The sequence below is a fragment of the Anabas testudineus genome, chromosome 4 (genome assembly GCF_900324465.2).
Source record: "Anabas testudineus chromosome 4, fAnaTes1.2, whole genome shotgun sequence".
Taxonomy (NCBI): domain Eukaryota; kingdom Metazoa; phylum Chordata; class Actinopteri; order Anabantiformes; family Anabantidae; genus Anabas; species Anabas testudineus.
Genome location: NC_046613.1, coordinates 16,484,780 through 16,506,223, shown reverse-complemented (window position 1 = coordinate 16,506,223; position 21,444 = coordinate 16,484,780). Strand labels below are relative to the sequence as shown.

Below are 21,444 nucleotides of genomic sequence, written 5' to 3'. Positions count from 1 at the left end.
CTTAGCTGAAGGTACGTGCAGCCAAGAGCCGCATCTGCATCACATGTGTCTTTCTGAGTTATCCACATATGTAAACAGTTAAAATTGAAAACATGTCACTGTTGGTGTCATTAATAGCCCTATTTACTATATTAATATGCCCATACTGAAGCACTTCACCTTCCACCATCAGCATCTATCAACTTTTTATTGGGATTTTAAGGACTGTAGCATATTTTTTTAATCTTAACTCAGTTCAGTGCAAAAGCAAATCCCATAAATGTAAAGAACCTTAGTGGACAAAAGTGCCATTCACGCATGCTCCGTCCCCTCACTGTGCTTCACTTGCTTCCTTCAGTCTGAGGATAAGTGATACTCTCCTACTGCCTAAAATGCATTGTAGTGTCCTTCCAGAGCCCTTCCTCTTGGTCTTACGGGGAGGGGCGAACTGAACAAATAGCAAACGCAGCTGGTGGAGGGGAGATGGGTATCTGAGCTGCTGTGGGAGAGGACACAGCTGGGGGAAGTGAAGGGAGATGAGCAAAAGTTACAGCCTTCAACGGGACTTTCTTTTTTTTTTTTCCATCTGATGGTACTTGCTGTATGTGACCCGTGTCCCATTTGATCCTGTGATTGTTGTTTCACTTTTCATTATTAATCTAACAAGTGTGGAGAGGTGGTTTGGATAAGAGTCATCTTGGGCTTTGCAAGAGCTTCAGTGGTGGTAAGACATGCCTTAATGACTTCATGAACCTACACACTATTTGTCTAGAGCGAAAATGTTTATAATCCTCCAAATCCACACAGGGAACATGACTGATGAGGAAAATGAAAGTGGTGAAGGTTAAATTATATTTTAAAGGTATCATTTTGAAAGCTGGAGAGGAACCCAAACATTTGGAATGAGGGATTGGTTTTCATAGTGGGGACTGGGGCTTTGATATTTGTACATTAGACTACCTTAAAAATGTTCTAACCATGTTTCATGAAATATTCGTAACTATTTTATCTTATATTTATTTCGGCTCGTTTTTCAGGGCTCCCAGTAGAAGTTGCATTTTGTTAAGTTTCATTTTAGCTTTATTTTGTCTCTGTGCATTAGCAAATAAACCCCAGTTCTCATCTCCATAATTCGCTCATGTCACTTGTATGAACTCATATTTCATTTCATGTCATTATTTTATTTTTATGACTTTCTGTAGCCAACCACTTAGAGAAATTTGATTGATTAAGTGTGACGATAATGTAATAACAGAACCATGCTTTACCAGTGTCGAAGACTACAAAGCATTTTACTGTGCTAGACCGGGGTGGCGCTGTGTATCGTGACAGTAGCGATGTCTGTGCTGCTGTTGTTATGATTCTGTCTGTATACATTAATTCATAATAGGTTAAAATGCTACTTGCTGCTGAGCAGCCACAGCTGATGCAGATCCCACTTGCTCTCTGGCCACAACCAGCAGTGGTCCACAACATCACACAGGCTGCTACCACAGAGCTCTTTCCATTATAGATTAGAGTGAGTGCAAATGTATGCAAGATAATGCAAAAGTTTTGTGAGTTAATGCAAAAGTACCTCAGAAGAAAACTGTATATTTGATGCAGAGTATAAGTTTTCATTTCAGACAGGCACATGTGCAGGAATGTAAGCTCTACATAACAAAGTCTATATGAGAAGATAGCGCCTTGTGGTAGACAATCTGTTTTGTATTTGGGGAAAAAATGTTAGTCGCTTGGGGCAAAACGTTACTCACCCTCAGTTCAGGAACCCAACACTCAGCATTCTCCATGCCACACAACTCTTTAACTGCATTAGTGAGCGGTTCAATTTTTAATATGACTTATTGATTGTGAATTCTAATGTGTACTTTTGGTTGATGGCGCTTTTAAAAAGGCTTTCAGGGTCCCACAGGAGATGGAGTCAAGCATCAAGTGTCTCATGCTGGTGTTCTCTAAGAAATGTGAGGATCCGCTAATAGTGTAGTTAGTGTTGCAACTGAACAACACCCTCTATAGAAATGAAAAGACATGTCCTCTCCCCAGAATGGGCACATTCATAGGCAATTTTTTTTTGGCTCATTTAGTCAGTTCTCTGGAAATTGTTCATCAATCATGTAGTAATTTACAGCCTTCATGTTCTGCAGTAAGAGTGTGAACCACTCCTCCGCCGTGCCGCCCTACAACTCGCTGTGTCTAATTGTAAAATTGTTTTGCAATGAAATCATTCAATCCTTGCACATATTTTTACAGTTTCTGTTTAGCTCATGTTGGGGGGGTATTGTACAGGCTGGATTTTTAACATGGGATTGTATATTCATATATCTCAAACAATTCTTTTATCAGAGCTCTTGAAGATGTGTAATCTCTCACTTGAAAGGCTTCATAACTTATGTTTAGCTCCACTTTGTTATAGTTACACTGAGTACTTTCCAGTCCATATATTACAAAACCACTAAAGACAACATCATAGACTAATTATGACACAGTGTTTATTTCCTGACAGTGTTTGTGTCAGTGCTGTTCCCAAAGCTGCATTTCCTGACAAGATATGGCTCCTCTTGTTCTCTGTGTCTATTTCAGTCTCTATTTGACTGTCTCCACTTGTGTCCCATGCCATCGCTGTCTGCATGTGTTCGTATGGGTGTTATTAACAGATCACATCCAATCTTGACCTAATATGGTTTTGGGTCATCCAATCCAGCCATCCAGTTGGATCTTATTGTTGTATCTACAGTAATTTTATTGGCAACAATACTAGTAGTTATGAAACAATCTATCATTAACAATAAAAATAAAATGCCTCATGTTTGTGTGCTTCTTTTTCTTTTTGTTCATTTCATTAGTTTCGTACGTTTCTCTACATTATTTATATTTTAAGTCTCTTAAAGTGAACTTTTCTCTTCTTTTTTTGAGGTTGAAGAACAACATGAGCTTCCTTTGACTGATAACCTTTCATCTCCGAAGTCCGAAATAAATGAATCTTCACCAACTGAGCACAATGAACGCCTCAGCCAGCAACCACACCCCACTCTGCTACTCCATCAGAAGTCCTCCATTTAACCGCACCACCACCACAATCGAGTATTCATCCGTCTTCAGCACTTTGGGTCTCGTCTCCAATCTTATTGCTTTTATCGTTCTCCTAAAGTCTTTCCAGCGGACACAAAGCCGCTCACGCTCCTTCTTTCTCATCTTCCTTGGTGGCCTGGTGGTCACTGACTTCATGGGTCTTCTGGTCACAGGCTCCATCGTGGTCTCCTACTATGTTACCCTCTTTAATTGGCGTAAATTAGACCCTCACTGCCACTTTTGCAACTTCATGGGCATGTCCATGGTCTTCTATGGACTGTGTCCACTTCTGCTTGGTGCTGCCATGGCTGTGGAGCGCTTCATAGGCATCAACTGTCCATTTGCACACTCCTCCAGCATGCCCAAGAGCCGGACAATCTTCATGGTGTTGATGGTGTGGTTTCTCGCTGGCTGCATTGCATTGCTGCCTCTAACGGGCATTGGGAGTTACCACATACAGTTGCCGGGCTCCTGGTGTTTTTTCAACATCAGCCATAAGGGAAATGACTTGGCTTTCTCCCTGCTCTTCTCTGTGGTTGGGTTGACATGCATCTCTGTGTCATTTTTGTTAAACACGGTGAGTGTGGTGACGCTGATCAAGGTGTGCTGTGGACACCACAGGAACCAACGACGTCGGGACCATGAAGTGGAGATGATGGTTCAGCTTATTTTGATAATGGCCATCGCTTCTATCTGCTGGTGCCCCCTTCTGGTGAGTTTACAGTGTGTGTGTGTGTGTGTGTGTGTGTGTGTGTGTGTGTGTGTGTGTGCGTGTGCGTGTAATACTGTATGCTTAGAGCTGTAATAATTGCAAATGATAAAACCACAATTAAAAGGTCATTCCTGTTGAGGCAGTATACTGTAAAAGCAAAGTAAAGGTTTGTAAATCTGAATTTCATGTTTTCCTGAGTTGATTTACTCATTGAAGAAGATTTAAAGAACTTCATTACTCTGAATGCCAATCTACCAGAAAAAAACCCACAAAAACATCATAGTTTTATCATCTCCATATGTCTCTTTATCATAAAACACATTCAGTCCTTATGATGCAAAGTACTTTGAGTGATGATGTCCACCACATTTTGGCTTTCTCAGGTACCTGGAAGCACTCAACCCAGATCCCAATCTATCCAACTCCTGCCCTTTAAAACATTTGGGCCATAATGAGGCCCTAAGCTTCTTTTCTCTTTATCCCCCACATGCTTGATTTCTCCTTAGCAATGTAGCCTGTTAACCAGCTGACCTGAAAGCCTTCAGGTCTAACCTTAAATCAAAGGGCTTCTTTATACACCAGCTGAGATGAAACGTTTCATGAGTGAAACAGCGCCTTTAAAGGAGAACTGCTGCAAGATGACTTTTACTTTTGTAGCTCTGGCATTTAGTTGTGTTGGTTGTGATACTGTAACGTTGCAAGAAACAAAGCTTCCTCCTACTTATTTTACATGCAGGCTATTTAAAATAAATCATGCTTGTTTAGAAACTGTACTGAATATTGTTGTGCTTGTTGAATTGCTGTACCTATTTTTAGTGATGTTATTAAATTCCAAAATCCCAGCAGTTATGGTTAACTTGACTATTACAACAAGTTCCACTTTCTATCCATTCACCATCCCTTCTTCCACTGGGACAAATCATATAAACAAGAGTGATAGGGAGAAGAGTCCTTCCATAACTTGCAAAGAGTTGATAATATATACTGTAGGTCTGTGGTGAGAACAATGTAAGTGATGACGTCTTTCATGATTGTAACACTTTTCAATTTTCTTAAGTTCGCATGTGTATAAAATTAGCAAGTCTTGGGGCGAACTCACATAGTCCTTATGTTGCTCTCAGCACAGCAGAATATACCGTCTACCATAAAGTGATTTTGACAGCACCACTTGGAGTTGGCAGAACACCAATTGTAGACACAGAGACTTTAAATTTATCGCACCAGAGTAACAAACTGAAAAGGTCAAAGTGCCGACGAGAGCACACATTTTTCTGCAATCCTATCTAACCTCAGTTTGTGACACCCTGCACAGATATATATTCTGGTGAGCGTGGTGACTGCTTCCGATGTAGAAGATGAAATTGTTTTGTCCTACATAAGAATGGCCACCTGCAATCAGATATTTGATCCCTGGATTTACATCACGTTTCAAGTATCCCAACTAAGGCGAGTAAAAAGTAAAAAGTAAATAAATACACAGCTTCCCCATAGTAACTCACCCCATCAGATTGTAACCATGACCAGCTGCATATGCATGTCCTAGACATGTGATCTGTTGGATGTGATCTGACAGTTTACTTGATGTCTTGAAGCTTCTAATTCATTACCCATAAGCTCGCAGTATCGTTGGGTTACATACATTTATAGTCTGGTTTCTGCCGCTTCTGTTCCCTTCCCACATCAATAATAAACATTTCACTAAAATATTTTCAGCCCTTTGTCATGTTTATTGTTGTTGTGCCCGCTTTCATTCTCTGAAACTAACACACATGGTTTCCCACCAAAAGCCTGATAACATTCTGCAGATTGCAGGTTTTTATAGTTCACAAACATTTCTTGAGGACAGAGCTGCAGAAATTAATCAAGAAATATGTTAATAGTATTACAGTTGTCCTGAGAAATGCAACTACAGTAGAGTTAGCTACAGTATATTCAGTTCTTGTTGGTGCACAGAGCTTGAAATAGCCTCGTTTCCAGAGAACAAGACCACCATGACATTGCTTTCCTTCTTTGAAAGTGTAAGTTGGGTACCCTGGAAAACTGTGGTCTTCGTGTTATTTCTGTTTCTGAAGTACCTCTGCCTCTGGGACATGTTTGTTTAACTATAAATTTGGTTCTTTATTAATTTATTTGCCACCGGTTGCTTTCAGAATGATTCTCATTTCCCAGCGTAGACACCGATGTGTGTTGATGTGCATTAACAATACTAATCAATTTACCCACTTCCACCTCTGCTTCTTTGTTTATTTTCTCTCTGTTTAACTTCCCACCTCCCTACAAACCACTCATTCCATCGCCCTGTTTTTTCCTTTTTCCTTCCCCCCCTGTCTTTATCTTATCCCTCCACCATCAGATCTTTATTGCAAAGACTGCGCTGTCCGGAGCTGATGTCCAGGTCAAATACCTGCTGCTATGGATACGCTTCGCCACCTGGAACCAGATCCTGGATCCGTGGGTCTACATCTTGTTCCGCAGAGCAGTTCTTAGGAGAATCTTCCCCCGCCTCAACTGGTCTCGAAATTCCATCATGACATTGTACCCATCATTCAGCGACACCATCCGCAGATTCACGCGCTCCTCCATCGGGACCACAGACTCCGATAAAACAGGAGACACAGGAAAATCTAATGTAACACCTCCATCTACCTTGAAGCCACCACCTCCTTCACCGTGATTAGTTGGATTTCAGGGATAGAGTGCTTTCAAACATTTTGTTAGTAGAGGAATCTGTAATGAGTCAGTTTTGATGTGATGTTACATTGTGATGGGGCATGATGCCTAAGCATGTGTTATCACAATACACCCAGAAAAAAATATTTACTCTAATTATGTTTTAATGATAATTTATCTACATGTATCGTAACTTTTGTACAAGTATTTATACTGTGTACAGTGTTTTATTGTGGCATGTTTCAGGTAACAGTGGACCTGTGAATCCCACTGATCAAATTGCATTCAATTAATTGTATCAAACACTGAAAACTGACTTTGTAGAGAGCTTGGTAGTCTTGTTTTTACCACTTTGCTGTGTCAGGCAACAACTTCACAGGTTTGTGTGAAAATGTTTAAGAACAATTTCTTGCATTTTTCTTCTTTAATAATCCCCAAGTGGGATCTTTTGCTTCGTTCATTATGTTTTTCTGTCTTATGTGAATTTGTTGCCAAGTTTGTCGGGTGTTTGCAGGGATTTGAGATACCTTTGTTTGAGGTTTATAAAATGGAAGCGATTGTAAATCAAATGAATGAAAAATTGAATTATGAAAATATGGTCAGAATGTATTTTATGTAAGTGAGTAAAACTGAATGTAAGAGTATACAAGAGTAAGTGGGAAATACTTGTACATATGTAATATATCTTTTGTTATTTGGGCAAATCAACTTTTATTATCTATTCAAACAGGTTTTCTTGTATTCTTGTTACTACTGACCAAGTGAATGATCAGGCATGCTGTAGTCAAGGTCTGCAATAGTTAAAAGTGCAAGTACTTAGCCCGGAAAATACTTCACTATAAGTGAAGTAGAATTGAATTTTAACTTTTCAAATTTTGAGGTAAAAATTTATGCTCTAAAATTTTACTTAAAGTCCAAAAGTAAAAGTATTCCACTAAGAAAAAAGTGTATTTTAATCCAGTGGGGGTCCTCAGGTAAGACCTCCTTACGCTCATCCTGCCGTGTCCTTGCATCTCACTTGTAAGATGTAAAAATGTAAAACGTAAGTTAGAAGACTCAGAGTCACTAATCTCTCTGCCTCCCAGACATGTTTAACTAACCTGAACTACAGAAGATGAAGAAGGTGAGAGGCTGAGAAGGTGTTTCTAATAACAGTGTACGGTGATTGTGCTGGGATTGTTGGATCATTTTAAATACTGAAAACTGGTCAGTGTCAAGGCAAATTTTCAGTTAAGCAGTTGGATTTTGTTGAAAAATAATTTATTACACCACTTTACCCAGAGCTATTCAGACACATCCTGCACATTCAGTGGTCTAAACATTGTGTTATCTTTTAGTCTCTTGAAATCATTAGCAGGATCACATGATGAAAAAGAAGTGTATGTGATGTTCTTTACAGAAACAACATGAGACTGTAGATCAGTAAAATGCAGAGGATCAAAAGTTGAAGTGGACTATTCTTTTAAATGCACACAGACTTGACAATTAGAATGAGCTGTTTTACTTACAATTAGAAATAAATTGTAAATAAAATGTGCCATACATGTTCCAGGTCTTCATAGAGAGGTGCAGTCATACACAGTGCAAAGTGTGTATGACATCACAATAAGTTAAATACCAATGTTTCTGAAATATTGTAATGTTTACATGCTTATATGTATGGAAATAAATAATCAAATCCTTTTTCACATTGTTTGATGAGCCAAAACATATATACCTCTGTATCTGTGATGGGTTCTTTCTTTTCTATATAGTAGAAGTGATCAACAAGAGAGATACATAGAAAAAGCAACACAACACAACTTAAAACAGAAATCCAGAAATAGAAAGACTGAGACAAACTGGTGTAGCATATTTACATTTTCTCTTTGAAACAAATACACGGTGTGATGTTTTTTTAATATAAATTATCACAAATTACTTCATTTTTCAGATAAAATCATTATAATTATTCTAAGAGCTCTTAGACGAGTCCATTTTCAGATGACAGATATGTTTAAAAGTCTTATCCTCAGGTCAGTCACCTACTTCAATTATTTGCAATCATTTTCTGACGTTTTCATTTATGTAATTTCAGAAGGTATATAACATAAATCATACATAGATACAGTTTTTTTTTTAACTCATATAGGTTGTTGTTAAGTAGACACATTCTTATTTTGTTTCTTTCTTGTTGTTCCCACTGGGTTTTCATTAGAGAAAATGAGTTTACTGTAGCTTATCGAACTTCCTGGAATCCTCAGATTGCTGACTAATTTACCACTGTTTTGCAGACATGTTTCTCAGGACATGGTTTGCATTTCCTTTAGACAATGATCTAAACGTCTGGGGTGGAGCTCTTAGAACATATGTGATTTCAGTACAAATGCGTTTAAAAGCTATAATGCTACCGTATATTGTAAAGATTAGTCAAAAGTCAAGAAAACATTAAGGGCCTGGAAAGAGAAGAAAAGATTGGTCACATTTTGGGTGCTTTATTTATGTATTCCCTTCATCTCCTCACTGTATTTTGCGCACTTGGGCAAAAACACCCCGCTTTGCATTTTAATTAAAGCAGAGGTGCTAATGGTATCAAGTTTGCACACGTTTTTGTGTGTGCAAACCTTTATTATATCAGGACCGAAGACTGGTAATCTGCTTGTGGCATTTGATTGTTAATGCTGAGAGGGCAACATTAAAAGCTTCTACATAATTCCTTTTATTAAGTTGGATTTACCAGAGCATGGGGCTTCTAACTTTCTTTTTGTCTGTACAGCACATTTCTACAGTCGCCCATTTTTTACATCTGCGATAGCCCCCCATACATCAAACAAAAACACATCAGGAAACGCAAAATCTCCCAGCACCGAGTCCAAGGCCTCTGCAAAGTCGTCTGGATTCTTCTTGTCTTTTCCCGCTTCAACGATGGTGGTTGCTATAGAGATGCAAATGAAAACATTTTCAGTCATCCCAAGCTCACTTCTAATTAAGTTAAATGCTGTTTTTGGCTGTTTTTCCTTCTCAGCGGGCATCAACCAGATTCGTTTGAGAAGGGAATCTTGAGCACACTTCTACACCTCTTCTTTTACTACTACTACTAATAATAATAATAACAAACACTTTGGTTCCCATGAGATTGGGGTATAACCTTTGTAAAGTCCAAGTGTGTTATGAATCTCTTTAAAATAGGTCAGCAAAATAGTTTAAAGGTTGAAGTCAGATTACTTAAATCTGTTCCTAAATCATTATTAGCAAAATATACATATTATTTTTGCCTGAACTTGCTCAAGTGGGACTGGCATTCCTTAGCGCTGTCCAACAATTTCAAGTATTTGTCTTGTCACAATTTTGCTTTTTTATGGCCAAATATGTTTTAATAGGACCAATTCCAAGAAAACAACTGGATGATGACAAATCACTTGTTCATTTTACATATGGTCATTGGCCTTGGAGGCCTGGGAAAGGGCAAAGTGAAAGTATGTGACACTAAAACCCTCTTCATATTTCATGTTGTGAAGCTGATATAATATTAGTTAGGATGAAGTAAAAGTTCATTTTTACAAGCTTCTTATGAAGGTTTCAAACTGTTTGTACAGTTTTCATCAGAAAGTGTGTATTTACAAATTTAAAAGTCAGAATTAGGCAAATACAGTATATAAATATAAATAAATATGTATAAATATATTCATTTAAATTATATATATATATATATATATATATATATATATATATATATATATATATATATATATATATATATATATATATATATATATATATATATATATATATATATATATATATATTCATCTGAGGGTGTGAAATGACTGGTCTAGTCCAGCATGACAGAGACACACTGAAGCAAGGTAACATCTATTTTCCAGCTGCATGTGGATGATGGTCTTACCCAGCTCCAGGTCTCTGATACCCATATAGCTCTCTAGCAGATCGTCCACTTTCTTGGTCGCCCGTTCTTCAAACTCATTCTGACAGGAAAATGCAGAGACATTACTGGATATTAGATTTTCACTTGACTCAAATGGGGTGATACAAAGTCTGTGAGACCAGTGGTCTCCCATGCCAAAACATGTAGATGTGTAGAATAACCTTTTACGGTGTCATTGTGTTTTATAGTTGATTCCACACAGTTTAGAAAGACCCACACTTGTGTTTGGTTGTCAAGATCTCAGTTCTGGTCAGTTCTCGGAAACCAGAGAACATTTTCACCCTCCAAACATTTTCCATAAAACAGATAAGCGTATTGTGATTACATCCTGTAAGTTTTAGTTTATATCTGATTGGAGTGAATCTGGGAGAGTCAGTTTAGTTCAGGTCTTCACTGTCCAGCAGGGGGCAGTAGGTTTTTAGTGGATTAGTCCTTGATTTGGCACATCAAACAACGGCAAAACAAGGAATGATATGAACATCAACCTGGCATTGAAATGGAAGTCAACTTTGTGCATCTGTATATATGTCACTACATCTGAGAACACTGGGAAGCTAAAGTAGTCACGTGACACTCACCACTTCCTGGACTGTGGCAGCGCCCTTCGAGCGAAGACGAAGCGTTTCCCTCCCGTTCACCATCTTGCCCTCATTAGATTTTGGCGCTCTCGTTCTCATTCCAATCATGTCTAATCACATACCCACAAACAGGAAGACAACTATTAATAATGTATTCCCAAGATACTGCTATGCTGCTAAGAACCAAAACTTTTTTCTACTGTGCTGTATTTTTCATGGGAAAAACTAACAATATAACTATTAAACAAATTGATACAGAATAATTCATATAACCTGGTTCTGCTCACACAAGACAAACTATATTCGGCAATCGTTAACTGGACCAGCGTTTGTGATGCTTGATAAATTGGGTGTACAATAAAAGGAAGCATTTTCTAAGTCAGGGCGTAGTTGATTATAATGTTGACGATGATGACACAGAAAACAAAAAGTGTTGCAGTCCATAATGTTTACATGATTTCATTAGCATCTTCTTTGATCTGTTAACTTCCAGACCACGTATGACTAATGGAAGTCTGGTCTGTCTGTTGCCCATTTGACTTTGTTTGTATTATCAGTATAGTGCTGAATGTGAATCAGTGGCTGACATCCACAGGAAATTATTACCACATCATCACTGGCAGCCAGTTGGTTCACAACTTTGATGTAGAAAATATCTAAACTCCTTTTTTTACACATATCCATGTTCCTAAGAACATACAGTATTTCTGAGACTCTGTGGAGACCTAGCAGATGATGTGTGATGTGATAATGCCCACACTCACATTTTTTTAAGGTCCATTGGATATAAATGTTCACTTAATGGTGTACAATATGTGATTTTTAATCTGCTCTAGATTTCTGTTGTGTTTGATATTTGATATTTCTTTCTTGAACAGCAGGTCTTGAGTTAAGATAGTTTTTGTCACTTACTGTTTCTCAGCACTTGGTGTGGCAACAATATACTAACAGATAGTCATTGCTAACAGGAAGTCAGCCCATTGACCATGGCTTTGGTTTCCTGTCTGATAAGCAAAACAGCTGATCTCTAGCCAAGACCCAGGACTTTGCTCTTTCCTCTCCATGTTCTGAATCACATTGTATATTTGACAGGAAAAGTGTTTCTCAGAAGAGCAAAGGAAATGATGATGACCTTATGGTGCAAAAGACATAAGAGAGGTCAGGGGTCCATAGGGCACAAACACTTGTTTTGAATAAAAGGGGATTTTGGTCATCAACCAGAAATCTGCCTCAACTGAACAACTGTATCCCTTAATTTTGAGCGAGGTATTTCTGTGCTATATTTGAAGACAGGTTTGAGTTGAATAAATCGAGAGGGAAGAGATTTCAACACCCTGTTGGGTTGGGATGATTTTGGTATTAAATTGAGACTGGAGTGAAATAATACGAAAATTAATGAAATCTGAACATTCACTTAGTTGAATTCAACATGTTTTTAATTTAAATTAATGCATTTTAGAGGAAAATCTAACGAAATTATTAGAATTTATTACTATGAAGAAAACCTAAGAGAGGGCAAATTAATCATCAAAAATCATGGGCTTGAAACTCTCCCAGAACTTGCCTATCCTTAAGTGAGAGTCCACAGTTGGAGGCTAAAACAACACAATCTCCAGCTGGTTTAATATGATAATTATCATTAATGTGATAATATGATGATTTGACGATACGATATGACTTGATGATGGGTCTTTATCTTTTATCTGACTGGAATAAAAACATTTGTAAAATCCCTGGCTCTGGCCACGGTTCTAAATTAATGTATCAGCAGTTGTGTTGCTTAAATATCAGCAGGTTGCTGTTTAATAAAAAACCCACACGGCACAATAAGCACCCCTCACTGTAAGTACGCATTTGTCTCCATTCCATCTGCCTAAGTTTCCCCTTGGATCCATCTTGCATGTCCACACAGTTCATAAGGGCCCTCTACAGATCCTCACCCCTTCTGCAATGAGCCATCAGCTCCACCACTGACTGCCACAGTTTAATAACTTCCGTATGCTGCGGAGATAGCTAGTACTCCCTTCCCATGTTTCTGTATCCGCTTCCTGTGAGGCCAAATGAGGACAACAAATTGGGAATCAGCTGGTGGTGCTACAACTTCCATGGACAGCACCACCATAATTAAAACATCCTGGAGGAGCTTTTGAGCTTCTGACACTGAAAAGCTTTACATAATGAGGTCTATTTGATCTCAATCATCTTTGAGTCAGAGGTCTGTGTTTATGATGGCTAGTCTCCATCTGTTTTGCACACAACTGTAAATTTCATACAGCACAAAACATTTTCCACTCACCAAAGGCTTTTTTGGGCTCCACCAGGCGGAGAGTGAAGGGTACGCCTCTTCGTTGCTCTTTTAGCATCTTGGCCACCTCATAGTGTCGACACCCTACAATGCTCTGGTCATTGATGGCCTCGATGTGGTCACCAATGCAAACAGTTTTTAGCCGATCTATGGTGCTGCCTTCTTTGATCCTCTGAAAAAATGGAAATTTTACACAAGCAGCCATGTGTCGTTTGGAGCCTAAAACTTAAAATGTTCTATATGACAATACATTATCTACCTTATTGCAAAAATAGTTAACATTTTAAACACATAGCTGTGAATTGACATTTTTGCCTGATCAAATGAAGATACAAAGCTACAACATAGTTATAATAAGACATTTTCTGCATGTTTACTGCCAATTATGCTCTAAGACTCATTCACCTTAATGAAAGCATATCCAGCGCCATTGTCTGTGATGGTTAGGCCCAATGCATCTTCTGTCTTTGTTACCTCTACCTCTTTGGTTTCTCCTCTAACATGAGCAAAGATGAAGTCTTCCAGTCCGATCTGTCCCCCCAGTAACTTCTGCATGTCCACTTTATGAGAGTTGAGGGTGCAGAACAAGATCTGATGTAAAAACAATTGGCAAAACAGTTAAATTTTTCCATAGTATGCAAAAGAAAAATACAATGACATTAAGCTATAGAACAATAGAAAACAGCAATAAGACCTAAAACATAAGGTCACATCTCCACTGTTTCTATATTTAGTAGTATTAGATCAATTATTTTGGTACCCAAATGGGCACAGAAAGCAAGCTGGCTGCAAGTTAGTTCAAAGTACAACTTCTTCAGGTGATTTTGACCAGTAGTTGTCATGAACACACAAGACAGTCTTAGCATGTGTTTCAGTCATTGACACATTTAACTTTGATGACAGCTTTTTGGCATGATATGAGTTTATCAGCCCTGGTGAAGTACATTATCTTCTTCCTATTTTACTACAAAGCAAATTGTGGCCTTTATAATTTCTTTAGCTATGCTTAAATTATGATGGCCACAATTTGCTGTATAGAGATTAAACAGCAGAGGGCAGCAGAGCCAAACTATTTGATTTTGCTACTGTGGCCATTTTGTTAGGAGCCTTTAGTTTGAGACCTCTTTTAAAGTCTTTGAGTATTTCAAGCTTGTTGTTCAAGCAAAAATAAGTTACAGCTACCTAGTTTGGTTTCCCTTCTTTTACAATGTCGAATTAAAAGGTTAGTGGTTAAATTAAGAGTCACAAAATAATAATGAGTAGTTGTAATATACACTGAAATGTATTTCAGCAAATGTGTCATAAAGAGCAGCTATTGCAGGACTGAACCTAGTGATCTCCTTCAGCTACGGTCTATCACAGTGTGGGAAACAATAAAAATACAATAACTTTGCTGAGCCTTCCAAGTCACGAGTTGATATTCACAAACCAAAGTTAAAGTTTAGCTTTATAATCCATAACGGAAATTCAAGATAACCTGAACAAACTGTTATCTCACTTGAGGTTGTTCCTGTTAGATATTGCTTCTAGCTATTCCCTCGACAGGTGGGAACAGCCTGTCAGCAGTCCAATGTCTTCTCTGGCATCTAGCTGAGCTGTAACCTTACACTGTTCCTTGGGAGTCCACAGCAGGTCAAGGAAACTGCTGCACTTCTCACTATCACTAACTAATTGCCTGATAGTTCTAACAGAAGGTCTTTACTCTATATGTCTGACTGTAGTTCAAGGTCTTGTATGTGCAGGATATACAGTTGGTAAAAGAAACTCTTCAAATAACATCTAATTTTGAAATTAACATTTATTATTATTAACAATTATTAACAATGGATTATTGCATGATTATCTGATTAACTTAAGCCGAGACACCTCTGAGATGACTGGGTGTAAATGTATCATTAGAACTGAACTGTTGCTGAAAATATATTTCACACACACTTTGATACTTTTACTGTGACAAAGGTGACCTCCACCATGGTGCCCTATTAATAATTTAACAATAGCAGAAGATTTCTCTGTGATGCTCTTAAGTCAACTAAGCTACATGGTATATGTATGAATATGACATTAATAAAAATATAGAGGGGATAAAGAAGAGATTTAAAGGAAGAGGATTAATGTACTGTAATTTAACTTGTTTGACATTTTCCCTACAACAGATATTAAGCATTTAGCATTTTGTGATTGGAAAGTTGCATAACACACAGAAACGAGCCAGCCCATAAGACATAACCATGTCTGGCCTGGTTACCTGATAAGATCATCAAGGTTACATTCTGTGGAATGTACATCGGCCCATGTCTATATCACCTCATATCTCGTTATTTATGTCCAACAGGTAGCAACAGGCAGATAGGGAAGCCTTCGTACTGGCCTTCATAACACTACTGATAAGCGTTAGATAAAGCCAATGTCAAATGTTTATTGCTCTATTGTTGAGTTTGTTACTGTGATGTGACAGAGAATGCTGCCGAATAGCAGCTTCACTCTCACCATGAGATTAAAATCTTTTTACTGTTTATCATTGAATACACAGTACTCAGTGATGTTTCATGATTTCCCTGCAAGTTGCCACAGCTTGGTTCAGTAAAACGATTTCAGCAGAAAAAACTGAAGAGCTTGTGGTTGTTTGTTGTTAACGCCATCAGAAGAGTGCAATGTGGTCTGGTCACCCCTGATCTCCCAAATGTTTAATAAGTAGACTTCTTGTCAATGATTCTGACCTTGGGTTTTATCCTGACTGCAAACCACATTTTGACCCACTACAGTGCTATGAGTTGACTGTGTAGTCCCATAAAGTATTTTAGAAATAGTCTCTTTTTACATATAGAATTTGGTGTAAAACAAACACTCAAAGAAAATAACCTAAATCTTTAATCAAGGTTCCATGTAGCTTTATGCTTGGATGCTACAACATTGTAGAAAGTCTATGGTTCAAACTGAGTTGGAAAGGTTTGGCCATTTATACGGCTGAAATGGAATAACACTGCTGCTTCTATACTGAGTCACTGCTCATTTAATATAATATAATACAGTTTTTATTTGATCATCTGACCAAGTGCCTTTGTGTTTGTACCAGCTGATATGAAATACAGCTGGACATAACAGTGATAAACATAGCTAGAAAGATGAGTCTTTATTGAGCCAGTGGAAGTTTTGTTTTTCTATAATCAGCAACATTACTTCCAATGAATTAGGCAAGATAGGTAAACTTTTCATTTTCATTACTGTATCTTGTGGCATCCAGTCTGTGTAGTGTTTCCTCACTGCAGATCATTATCTGGTTATTTGTTTCCCATATTGATTCTGGTCAAGGCACCGATGAGTATAAAGTCTGGCAGACTAGTGAGGCCAAATGATCTTCAATAGTGCATCATGGAAAAAGCCTAGAATGGAAACTTAACACGTGTTCGCAGCTAGCCTGCCAGACAAGAAATGCAAGAAGGGGTTACGCAAACATGTGTTGTTTCTTTTGTACCTCTGATGGGGAGATGTTGAAAACTTCTGCAATCTTGGCGTACAGCTCCTTGACATTGGTAAATCCATGGATGCGGCCTGTGGGACTCCCATGAGCCAGCTGGGTGTGGAAGATGAGCTTAGGTCTTGGGTATTCAGGTGGCCCGGGAGGTGGTGGAGAAGGAGGAGGAAGTAGAGGTGCTGAGGGCTCCACACACCCATGATTCTGGTTCTGGGTCTGAGCCTTCTTCTCCTCCATGTCCTCGGCCCCTGTAGCCTTGGAATCCTGCGGGCTCATAGCCTCCCCGTTGTGCATCAGGTCCAGCTTAGGTGGGGACCTCCTCAGAAAGTCCTTGTGGTACTCTGCTCCTGCAGAGAGAGACACACTCTCTTTCCCCTGGCTTAGCCGACCAACCACCAAACCACCCAGAGGTATGAGGTGAAGAGCACAGATAAATTAGTGATGAGAGCAGCCTGGTAACAGTAGCTGAGAAAGGCCAGCCAGGCCCTACCAGGTAGAAACCCAACACCCTTTGAGCTGAAGATTGTATGTGTTACACCTGAGCCTCTGGCTGCTCACGCATAGAGAACACAAACAATGCACACTGGGTAAAGGTTTCTTCATAAACATGACATGGTTAAGACTCTAATTCCCCACATCAGTCTGGCTGTGAGACATGTTGCACACACGATACTGAACGTGTGAGTCTTTTGCAGAAGTGTGAACATTTCTGCAAAAGAACGTAAAATGGAGTGAGCCAGAGACAGCCACAGACAATGTCTCAGTGTTAGAGGTAAGATGATATCAGAGGGAGTGAGGTGTCCCCCTTCGCTGGTCTCATTAAATTAAACAGGCTGCTGCTGCGGTGGATCTTTGGTGATGTGCTGACCTTTCTGACCCCACAAACAGCCCACAGTTATACAAGACAGTGCGTTAAGCAGATGTTTAAGTCACATAGATAGTTGGTACTTCTCATACAGGAACTGTTTTTAAATGTCACTTCTCTTCCTTACTTGACTGAAATGTTTACACATGACTGGAAAACCCTTGAGATAATAAATACTACAAGATACATTATGACTTTCTGTAAAGTGTATAAACAGTGTATTACATATAGTTGGTGTATTGTATAGATCCTCACAGGTATTTAAGAAGTTGTGCACTGAGTCATGTGTGAATACACCACAAAAAATAAATAGAAAAGTGATTCTGTATTGTAAACTAAGTATAATTTTATATGTCTCTGTTTGTCCTACTTTGTGATTTTTACTGGCGCAAATCAGGGAAATTTTTACTGGTATTGCTGTTCCATGTTAATTCCCCTTCAAGTGGGATTTTCCCAAATCGTTTCCCAAATGATTCAAACTGAATCATACATGTCGGCTATTTGTCAGCTATTTCAGTAACTCCAGTAGCTGACAGGTTTAAATACCTAAAGTTTAACATCTTTACAGTTTGAGTGATAATCACTTTGTGAGTTCGTATACATAAAGGTACTGTTATGCCATATTATATTTTTGTATTACATTTGCTGATTTCTTTCAAACTCAGAATATTTATTTGTGATTTGTATGATATCTAACATAGCTGTCATTTATACCTAATATAGCACTTTTTTTAAATAGAAAACATATTTTCATATGTATATTCCATATAAATATAAGCTTATGATAAAACTGTATGTGTTCCTTTATTATATAGTATATGTAGGTGCAATGCCCTTTATTATCCTGCTTCATAAGCATTTCTATACACCTGTGCTGCATACAGTATGCGTGCTGCAGCTCTCTGTGCGTCATAGTCTAGCTTTCCAGGCCAAGGTGCTGCAGCCCTTCCAAGGTTGGAATATTTACTCTGGCAACTGATAATAAGGATCCTTCTGGTGTGACACACCTGCTGAAAAAGATAAAAGTCACTCCTCCCTATAAAAGGCATTTTTCTTTCTTTTCTTGGTGCGACATATGTGATCATGCTCATCTACATTGTTAAAGCACACAGATGATTGGCTTATGCAACATCAGAGATAACAGGCTGGATCTGGTTTCCCACATGTGTCAGTGGCAGCACAAGAACAAATATTTTGTTCAAAATCAGCTGTCATCAGATTTTTTAGAACAGTATGTCTGAACACAGAGTCAGCCACAACACTAAAACTACCTGTGATGCACTGTGTGTTGTAAAACCTGTTGATCATGACCAGCATTACAGTTTTCAGTAAATTCCTGTATTACCGTTGCGGAGCCCTGTCCACCTGAGTCCACCAGGTAGTTTTAATGTTGTGGCTGACTTGTGTATTTTGCAGCTACTGGTTCAATATACAGTAAGTTCATGTAAATCTAAGTGAGGTTATCTGGATGTTCTCCAGAGTCTTGTTAATTTGAAATGTTTGGATGACGAGTGAACCATTTGGAAGTAATGAGAAAGAAGTCCAGTTGACTCGTCATTTAGGTGATCTGTAGATGACTGAAAGACCATCATTTGTGAGAATGTGTGTGCAAAACTGAAACTTTATTAACACTTCAGCAACTAATTCACAGTGACAAACACAATTTAATGCTACAACCATCAGAAAAAGTGATATGATAAAGCCCAAAAGAAAGTGAGACCCAGCAAATAAAGGCGTTTGCAAAAGCACATGTTAAATATTCCGTTCTTACCTGTCTCATTGGCTCTTAGCATATGGTGTACGTGTGTTTTTTCTTTTCAATAATGCTGTCATTTACAAATATTGACAAGATCAAGGACAAGTCACTCAGGGTTTCATGACTCAGACAGTAAATATTAAGAAATGATGTGGTCTTACATAACTTAAACATTAACTGTTGTGAACAAGTGTGTATTTTTTGTATTCTCTTCTTTCTTTCTTTTTTGCTGGTTAAAGATTTTATTGCAATCGTATTCTGTGTTGAATGGGAATTTCATGTTTTGTGTTTTTAGCACTACTATTTGCATTATCATTTTACAATGAGATTGTGTTGATACTTATCAAACTTATCAGGTCGGAATGATATTGTACATGGTTCATATTACTAAACAATTAAATCTGAAATGAAATGACCAACTGGTTTTGTTATTCCCCGTCCGTGAGTAGTTCCCCATTTTGCCCAATTGTCACTGCAGCTGCCTCATGGATTAATCAACACAGAAAAGTGTCATTACCTACACCTACTACTGAATCCTTATGAAGCGTGATTCTCTCCACTTTATCTGCTTTGTTTCCTGGCAGAGGAGGCGCAAGGGAAGACCGGGGCTGGCTGGTGTAGGCCAGATTGCTTGAGGGTGGTGTGTTGGCTGTGTCATGCGGCTATACAGTACACTGCCTCCTCTGTTCCTGGTGATGTGGTGCTGCCTGCGCTGTCTGGTGGGAAAAAAAAGGCTTTCATTGGGGAGATTTGTGCGTAGATCTCTGAACTGATGACAATGATCGGTTTTCTTTTTTAAAATGTGTTCAAGGTCTTTATCAACAGTACAGTGAAACACTCTATTTATGTCGGTGAAGATTCTCAGTAGTGAAACGTTTTAGCCTAAAAAAAAGGAAGTCGAGTTGCCATGACTTAACTTTCAGATAACACTAATGATGAGAGTTATGTTGAAATTAGAGGTAACTCGCTATTTGACGTGATGTGACAAGTAAGTGACATCATTCTCACAAGTGTAAAAAAAGACATTATCTGGATTAAGAAAAGGTTAACAGAAACAGGTCACCTGCATACACTACACAACCGGAACATGATATGTTTTTAATGCATACAAAAGTTAGCCACATGTAACACACACATCATCCAGTGTGACTACAATATGACTTACATGCAGTAAAAAAAAAGCTGTAAAGCTGTAAGCTGTAAACACTGGCCTTATGGCCTTGGTCTGCTGGTTGTACAGTATGTGACTTGTGTATGTGCCATTTGTCTCTGCAGTTGCCTTGTTCTCCAGTGAGGGGGAAGGGCCGTTCGTTAGCTGGGTAAAATGAAGTGTTTCACGCTGGGGTGTTAGAATAACAGCCACCAACTGAGCAATTGAGTCGCCTTCTGAGTCATGACCTCTACTTCCCGTCCTAATAACGGGAATAAATCCTAATTGGTTTACCAGCTTATTATGATTTAATTTAATTTTTTAAAATGTATTTTTAAACCAGCTTTTATGTTCTATTAAAACAAAACAAACAAAAACCTCCGATCTAAGAACCATGAATCCCTCAATGTAACATATCACTGGGAACAGACAAGCATGTATGCTGTTTTCTCTCATTATTATTTTTAATATTAGGGTGTGGCATTATATAAAGAGTGTATATTTATCTTCATGCAAATTAATTCAGCTTCTAGTTTGGGCATATAATACATGTTCAGAGAAGTAACTGCCCCACCCTGCTGAGCCAATACAATTATTTTCACATTAAGTACAATGTGATTTGACACTTAAAAACAATGTTTTGAAACCTATATTTGCAGACATTGTCGTCTCATCCTGTATTTAGTCCCGATCAAAACGTTAACATCATATGTAAATAATTGATTAAAAGGTCCACAGCAGCACGTTCGTGTCCCAGGCCCTGCCTTGTGGACCACAAGGGGGACTGCCCCACTGCCATAAAAGGTCATGGGCGGTGACTCCAAGCCAACTACCCAGTTGTGATTGGTGGAGCGGGCCGATAAGACCATTTCACCCAACTCGTCGGCGATGCTGATTGGTCCGCTCACTTGGTCCGATTGAAGCTCATTATCCTAATCAGGGGGTAAGGAAGGGAAAAAA

General features: G+C 38.5%; 2 protein-coding genes across 3 annotated transcripts; one reads left to right on the top strand and one right to left on the bottom strand.

Moving 5' to 3' along the window:
• The first annotated feature begins 464 nt into the window (after positions 1-464).
• tbxa2r (thromboxane A2 receptor) lies at positions 465-8,118 on the top strand. Of its 2 annotated transcripts, XM_026346054.1 has the most exons (4): positions 465-703; positions 2,893-3,760; positions 5,073-5,206; positions 6,114-6,419. In XM_026346054.1, exons 2-4 carry the CDS (start codon positions 2,954-2,956, stop codon positions 6,289-6,291), a joined length of 1,119 nt encoding a protein of 372 aa, XP_026201839.1. In that variant the 5' UTR covers positions 465-703; positions 2,893-2,953; the 3' UTR covers positions 6,292-6,419. The 2 variants fall into 2 exon arrangements, with proteins under 2 accessions (XP_026201839.1, XP_026201838.1); XM_026346053.1 differs by lacking the exon at positions 5,073-5,206 and having other exon boundaries at positions 6,114-8,118.
• A 422-nt stretch (positions 8,119-8,540) lies between these two features.
• Positions 8,541-17,132, bottom strand: gipc3 (GIPC PDZ domain containing family, member 3). The gene is made up of 6 exons (XM_026346020.1): positions 16,714-17,132; positions 13,644-13,829; positions 13,230-13,410; positions 10,934-11,043; positions 10,317-10,395; positions 8,541-9,344 (listed from the first exon to the last, which is right to left on the bottom strand). Exons 1-6 carry the CDS (start codon positions 17,005-17,007, stop codon positions 9,193-9,195), a joined length of 1,002 nt encoding a protein of 333 aa, XP_026201805.1. The 5' UTR covers positions 17,008-17,132; the 3' UTR covers positions 8,541-9,192.
• Between the last annotated feature and the right edge of the window lie 4,312 nt (positions 17,133-21,444).